The sequence below is a fragment of the Poromitra crassiceps genome, assembly GCF_964638095.1.
Source record: "Poromitra crassiceps genome assembly, chromosome: 1".
Lineage (NCBI taxonomy): Eukaryota > Metazoa > Chordata > Actinopteri > Beryciformes > Melamphaidae > Poromitra > Poromitra crassiceps.
This window is the reverse complement of record NC_139623.1, coordinates 107,601,661-107,609,507: the sequence shown is the minus strand read 5'-3', so window position 1 is coordinate 107,609,507 and position 7,847 is coordinate 107,601,661. Positions and strand designations below refer to the sequence as shown.

General features: G+C 46.7%; 1 protein-coding gene across 3 annotated transcripts in view; it reads right to left on the bottom strand.

Annotated features, from left to right (window-relative positions):
* Positions 1 to 253: 253 nt before the first annotated feature.
* Positions 254 to 7,847, bottom strand: part of rgl2 (ral guanine nucleotide dissociation stimulator-like 2) — a 68,252-nt gene continuing 60,658 nt past the window's right edge. For all 3 annotated transcript variants that reach the window (XM_083645520.1, XM_083645521.1, XM_083645522.1), the window contains 3 exons: positions 7,667 to 7,847; positions 7,323 to 7,437; positions 254 to 2,309 (listed from right to left, as the gene is read on the bottom strand). The exon at positions 7,667 to 7,847 is cut by the window's right edge and continues 44 nt beyond it. In XM_083645520.1, the coding sequence (XP_083501646.1) occupies positions 2,131 to 2,309; positions 7,323 to 7,437; positions 7,667 to 7,847 (475 nt within the window). In that variant the 3' untranslated portion in view covers positions 254 to 2,130. The remainder of the gene's footprint in view (positions 2,310 to 7,322; positions 7,438 to 7,666) is intronic.

Here is a 7,847-nt window from a genome sequence, read left to right as displayed (position 1 = left end):
CGTAGTTTTTATAGTTGTCTTTTATTTCTTAAAGATTATTTCTGACTGGCTGCTTTCCTGCCATGATTTTGCTTGGAGATTAAGATGCTGGCTGTCTTGAATCTGAATAAAGAGACTAAAACAGAGTTTGGCAAGCCAGAGTCATTTGTTATCAGGATACATTAACCTTGATTTAACCGCCTCACCCAAGAGAAAAATACAAGTTAGTACAGTAAGAGACAGGTTTAATTCTCTTTATAGAAATACTCCAAAGCAGCATGGAAAATAGTCTGTATTGAACATGTGTGTTTCAGCATAACAGTCAAAAGCAATGAAATTCATATAAAAGTAAATTTATTACCACAAAAATAGGACATCCTGTATGTAGTGCATAAATAGCTTTGATGTGAGACTCCACCCCACTGTGGGTGGCTGCATTTCCTCCAATGCACACCCACATGCACTGTATACATTCCAATGCAAACATGAGAAAGGTGAGCACCCTGTAGAGAAAGGCACTAAAACAATCAGTAGCATAGCATTATGCTAGCACACTTCATCTATTGTTAAACAGGCCAGAATCCTCTCCCTGGTTCCACCACTGCCCTGTGCCTCAGCCAAGAAGGCCTCACCAGCACTGAGCAGGAAGAGCGACAACCAGAGGTCACAAGAGTTTGTCATAGTTACCACTTGTTTCTCCACCACAACAGTCCTCATTCTTGTGTGCAAAGAGGTCTTTGTTCTAAATTTACATTGCAGTTGCCACGTTATGCTAATTCAAAACATGGGAATTGGAACTTAGGCTTTTGGACGATGTGAATTTAACGGTGGCCAGCAGGTGGTGCTGTGCAGTAAGCCTCACTCACCTGAGACTTCAAGAGAGGCTCTAGCGACAGCTGCTTTAGGCCCATGGGTTTTAGCCTCCTTGCTAGAGTGTCTGCCTCCCATGCCGTAGGTTCTGAGTTTGATCCCCAGCTGCGGGGGACTACACAACGCGGGTTACATTTATGCTACTGTATGTTGAAAGGTTCAGCATTATTCAGTGTATGATCATCTGTTTGATGACCACATTAGTAATCCAGATTTTCCTTAGTGTTTTCATCCCAGTGGCTTTTGTTAATGGCTTCATTCTTGTTTTGCCAGTTTGCTAAAGTGTGACACACAACAACAATTAAGTTAAGCAAAGCCACAAGCTTTGAAAGTGCTCCAGGTTGTTGTTGAAGTTTCTGTTTCTGCTGGAATCTGCTTGTATTAAACCAAACAGATTAAATAATCATTTTCTTTGTAGACATGTGCTGGCCTGTTTTTATGGGGTAATCTTGTGGATATTCGATGCAATTTTCCACAATTAATTAGTTACTTTACAATTCAGACACATGGATCTAGAGCTCCTTGCCAATGTAAACACAAGTTTGACATACAGACATACAAAATATATAAATATATACAAAACATATATATTTCTCATACAACTCATTAGACGAGCTCCAGTGTTTTGCTACAATGATGTACTTCACTGTCTTTGTGCACCCACGTCTCTCTGTCTCGACAGTCCTTGCATATTTGTGATGGCCTTGTGTGCTTCACAGTCCAAAAAACGGAATAGTGTTTTTCGGTCACATTCCAGGTTTCTTTCCTTAGCTGATCACAGAAGCTCACATTCTGACCAATTAAATATTTTGAAAATGTCACATGACTTGTGACTGAGGTACCTTACGCTGAGGGATTTCTTGGTTGCCGTTAGTATCTATAACTCTTCTTATTGATTGAGTTGAATGGAAATGATGCAAACGCAAGTGCTGCCTGACTGAGACTTGAGAGCCAGCACCAAACTGTGCACTGTTCTTCAGCAGCGGACGGCTCTGTCAGGGCAGCAGGTTATTGAAATGTATTTGAAAGACCCCGTTCACTAAAACATGTTGAAACACGCTAAAAAAGGACACGTTTTGGTAGAACAGGCTCAGGTGGGAATGTGGGAGAGTTGTTTCCCCTTTGGGAGAAAGGCATAGAGTTGTCTTTTGCAGAGACAAGGCCACATTGAAATGAGACATCCGCCTGTCGAGACCAATGAGAACCATGAACTGTGAGAAACAGTCGATGTAGAAAGAGTTGGGTAGTGCGGGGGGGGGGGGGGGGGGGGGGGGAGTGATATCAAAATAGAGTCCTGACCAGCCTCCTCCCCTTGGCCTTGATGCGAGGGAAAGTGGCGCTAGTCTCTGTGCTGATCGGCTGTAAGCCAAGTGGAGGCCCACCTTTCCTCCTCAATAGGAAGTCAACACTCGATGATGTCATGGCATAGAAGACGTTTCCTGTGGCAGGGATGACCAATTCTGTAGTGAAAACAAAAAAATAAAACAAAAAACAAGGAGAAATAAACACCACATCAGAGTTCAATAACACCCCATTTACACCTTATTACACATTATTGTTTTAACTTTTACGTGGGTGTATGACTCCCATATGTTACAACCCAGCTCAAGGAAGTAACAAAGAAGGGAGTCATACGCCAAAGTAAAACAAAAAGTTAAAACAATTTTTTTTAAGATAGATAAGATAGGTAAAAGGGTGGATGTATGACAGAAAGAAAGAATGCAATCAATCAATTTCAATCAATTTTATATTTATATAGCACCAAATCATAATAAGAGTTATCCCAAGGCGTTATCCCAAGGCAATTCGGACCTTAAGGAAAATCTTAACTCAAGGTGTTTTGTGCAACCAGCCCCTGGTTTTTAAATGTGACCTGTATCCGGATAAGTTATCTGGATAATGGTCGCATTTAAAAACCGGGTGTAATCTGAACACAATGCAAGCCAGACTACCTCCAGATGTGGTCAGGAAGATCTGACCACTTTCTGATCACAATGCGTTTACACCTCACATTAACATGCATTTTTCCTTATCCAGATAACACCCAGATAACTTATCTGGATACAGGTCACATTTAAAAACCAGGTCTAAGTGGGGTGTAATAGCGCCCTCTGTCCTCTGCTTGCCGTTACTTTAGTTAGCTGAAATGTTTTGGGCTATCAAAGTCCACACTTGTACTGTAGCTGCAGTGGAAATCATGTTCATGTTCAATCCAGTTATCCACAGCAATAAGAACTAGAATGACCGCACCGCGGATATATGCCTCCGCCAACAAGTGAGCAATCGACATGCATGTCTGTCCAGACTTTGACTTTGAGCCAAATGTAAAGAAATGTCATAAGGAGGCCAAATACATCTTCGCGAGAGCGGTGAAGGCGGCGAAACAACGCTTCTCGGAGAAACTTCAGAGGCAGTTCTCTGAGGGGAACCCCTTCTCCGTTTGGAAAGGCCTCAAAACAATCACCAACTACAAACCGAAGTCCCCACGGACGACTGACAGCCTCCTCCTCGCCAACGAGCTCAACGAGTTTTACTGTAGGTTCGAGACAGAGAGGCTCCCCCCTGCCCTCTTCCCCCACGCCTCCCGGCCACATCCCCAGTCCTCAGTCCCCAGTGGTGACCCCACCTCCCCTGCCTCCCCCCCCACACACACTCCCCCCTCCCCTGTCTCCCCTTCCCCTCCTTCCTCCCCCACCTCCTCCCTCTCTGTCACCGAAAGGGAGGTAAACCGCCTGTTTAGGAGACAGACTCCGTCACACCTGCCACCTTGAAGCACTGCGCCGACCAGCTGTCCCCGGTGTTCACCAACATCTTTAACACCTCACTGGAGCTGTGTCGGGTCCCAGCGTGCTTCAAGGCCTCGACCATCATCCCCGTCCCCAAAAAGGCCAAGGTCACAGGCCTTGACAGGGAGCAGGACTACAGGGAGGAGGTGAAACACCTGGTGGACTGGTGTAACACCAACAGCCTGCTGCTGAATGTCGAAAAAACAAAGGAGATCATCATCGACTTCAGAAAAAACCAGCACAACCACCTTCCACTCACCATCAACGGCTCCACAGTAGAGACAGTCAAAAACATTAAATTCCTGGGAGTGCACATCACGGAGGACCTGTCCTGGTCACACAACTCCTCATCACTGGCAAAGCGTGCTAACCAACGCCTGCACTTTCTGCGTCGAATGAAGCGAGCCCACTTCTCCCCCCCCCTCCTCACCGCCTTCTACAGAGGGACCATCGAGAGCATCCTAACCAACTGCGTTTCCCTCTGGTATGGAAACAGCAATGCCATGGACCTGAAATCTCTGCAGAGGGTGGTGAGATCAGCGGAGAGAATCATTGGGACCTCTCTCCCAACCATCCAGGAGACAGCGCACAAACGCTGCATGTCCAAGGCCCTGGGCATCACCAAGGACCCCACCCACCCCCTCAACAGTCTGTTCACCCTCCTGCCCTCCGGCAAGAGATACCGCAGCATCCGGAGCAGATCAGCCCGGTTCTGCAAGAGCTTTTTCCCATACGCCATCAGGCTCCTTAACTCCCTGTGACACCCCCCCCCCCCCCCCCCCCCCCCCTTTTCACTCAAACACACACACACACACACTCGGACTTGGACTCTTTGATCCCTCACACACTACCATAGTTGGTAAACAGAGACTTTATTATGACCTTCTTTACCATCGTTGGTACTTTTTAATGTTTGTTTTTAATTTAGTTTCTTTAAATTAGAGTAAGCTATCTTTATTTATTTATGATGTTTTTAAAAAGCACTTAGCATGTGCAATAATTTCCCTAAAGCACTTTATTTTTAATTTACTACCTTTATTGTCGGTTTGTCAGTACTTCTCTTGAAATTGCACTATTTGTGGGCTAGATGCAATCGTCATTTCGTTTCTGCCGTACCTTGTGTATTGCTTTAATGACAATAAAGCTGAACTTGAACTTGAACTTGAACTTAATGACTACAGACCTATCGCCTTGACGTCTGTAGTCATGAAGGTCTTTGAGCGCCTGGTCCTGGCCCACCTGAAGTCCACCACAGACCCTCTACTAGACCCCCTGCAGTTCGCATACCGAGCCAACAGATCCACGGACGACACCGTGAACATGGCTCTGCACTTCGTCCTGCAACACCTGGACACTGCAGGCACCTACGCCAGGATCCTGATTGTGGACTTCGGCTCGGCCTTCAACGCGATCCTACTACATATCCTAGAACGCCAGCTGTCCCTGCTGCGGGTGCCGGCCTCTACCCGCAGGTGGATCACTGACTTTCTGACCAACAGGTCACAGCGGGTGAAGCTAGGGAAATTAATCTCCCTCCTAAAGTTCATCAGCACTGGCTCCCCGTAGGGCTGCGTTCTGTCCGCCCTACTATTCTCCCTGTACACCAACAGCTGCATCTCCCTCCACTCGTCGGTCAAGCTCCTGAAGTTTGCAGACGATACCACCTTGGTAGGCCTCATCTCCAATGGGGATGAGTCCGCCTACAGGAGGGAGATCATGCGGCTACAGAGCTGGTGTAACGACAACAACCTGGCCCTTAATGCTCTCAAAACAGTGGAGATGGTAGTCCCTCCCCCCCCGCTCAACTTGGGAGGCACCCCAGTGGCCTCTGTTGAGTCTTGCCGCTTCCTTGGCATGACGATCTCCCGGGATCTGAAGTGGGAGCTGAACATCGATGCTCTCATGAAGAAGGCCCGGAAGAGGATGTTCTTCCTGCGGCAGCTAAAGAAGTTCCGGCTGCCGAGGACTATGCTGACTCAGTTCTACACCTCCATCATTGAGTCCATCCTCACCTTCTCCATCATCACCTGGTTCCCTGCGGCTACGGTCAAGGACAAGACCAAGCTGCAGCGGGTGATACGATCAGCGGAGAAGGTGATCGGCTGCCCCCTCCCCTCTCTCGAGTCCCTACATGACACCAGGGCCTTGAAGAGGGCCAGAAAGATTATGGCCGACCCATCCCACCCAGGTCATGACCTCTTCACCATGCTTCCCCACGGTAGGCGGCTACGCCTGCCAGTGACTCTGAAAAACCGCCACAGACTCAGCTTTTTCCCCTCAGCAGCACGTCTCGTAAACCAGTCAGGTATCCCCCTGCTCCCCCCCTTCCCCCCTAAGGGGAGCTGCCTCGGGCCTGAACTCTAATCCAAGCTTGCACTGCCCATCACCAGACATTGCACTTTCTTTGTCCTGTTGTTCCACTGTATTTGTCTTGTTTTGCACTTGTCCCTCTTATGTGAAAAAAGATTAATGCACTTTAATGCCAAAACAAGTTCCTATATGTTACATAACATAATGGTGAATAAATGATATCTGATTCTGATTCTGATTCTGATCAAGGCGTTCCTGAGATATCACGTTAACGACCGTGAAACAAGCGGTTGTGATGTCACATTAACCTTGAAATTTGACCACCTAAATCTAATCAGTTCACCCTTGAGTCCAAGTGGAATTTTGAGGCAAATTGGAAGAAATTCCATCAAGGTGTTCTTGAGATATCGCGTCAGTGACCTTAACCTTTGTCGTTTGACCACCAAAATTAGTTCATCCTTGAGTCCAAGTCGACGTTTGAGCCAAATTGGAAGAAATTCCGTCAAGGCGTTCCTGAGATATCGTGTTAAAGAGCTTGGAAATGGGGTTTGTGAGGTCACAGTGACCTTGAACTTAGACCTTTAACCACCAAAATGTAATCAGTTCATCCTTGAGTCCAAGTGGACGTTTGAGGAAAATTTGAGGAAATTCCATCAAGGCATTCCTGAGATATCACGTTAACGAGCATGAAACGAGTGGCTGTGAGGTCACAGTGACCTTGAACTTTGACCTTTGACCACCAAAATCTAGTCAGCTCATCCTTGAGTCCAAGTGGACGTTTGAGGCAAATTCGAAGAAATTCCATCAAGGCATTCCTGAGATATCGCGTTAACGAGCTTGAAAATGGCGTTCGAGAGGTCACAGTGACCTTGACCTTTGATCACCAAAATCTAATCAGTTCATCCTTGCATCCAAGTCGACGTTTGAGCCAAATTGGAAGACATTCCATGAAGCTGTTCCTGAGATATCGCGTTAACGAACTTGAGAATGGCGTTCGTGAGGTCACAGTGACCTTGAAGTTTGACCTTTGACCACCAAAATCTAATCGGTTCATCCTTGAGTCCAAGTCGACGTTTGAGGCAAATTGGATGAAATTGCGTCAAGGCTTTCCTGAGATATAGCGTTAACGAACATCGGACGGACGTACGGACGTACATACGGACAACCCGAATCCATAATGTCTCGGGCCTGGCTATCGCCGGTGGAGGCATAAAAATACACCCACAAAGAACAAAATGGGCCCAGATATCCAAGGCATATTGCCGATAGCTGTTTTTTTAACAGTGTTAAAGTGTTTTAGGATTGATGTTTCCTCTAGTTTTTTGGGGAAAGTTACCCGAATAATGTGCTTCTGCTCTGCTGGGAACATGTCTTTACCTTTTCCTTCAGGCAAAAGCTGGATCAGCTCATATCTGGATGCCTCCTTGGGGTCCTGATTGTGCTTTTCTAAGGCAGAGCTGATCACAGTGGGGGTCTTGTCATTGCTCGTCACCTGAGGGGAAAGAGGAAATAACAATGACACCAGACAGCTTAAGTTGCACTAATGATATCCTGAGTACAATGTATCCTGGGGATATGATTTTGATGACTATTATTATGGGATACTTGCAGATACTGCAGAGGAAAGGCCTTAATTGCCGCATGTAATATATCATTTGAGACAGGACATTTTCTGCATTCCCACGGCCCCTCGTAAATTAGTCTCAAATAGTTTTTGGTACCAGTATGCTTCGGTACAAGTTTCCATCTTGCAAGTCCATCCGTATCCTGATGATTCTGATGTCTGGCCCTGACCCCTGGGTGTTATAGGAGGGGTTGTTGCCACAGGAGACCGAGCGACGGTGTGACTTCATGGGAGTGGATGGGGTCAGCGTGGCGGGGGTGGAGTCAGTGGTTGAAGGG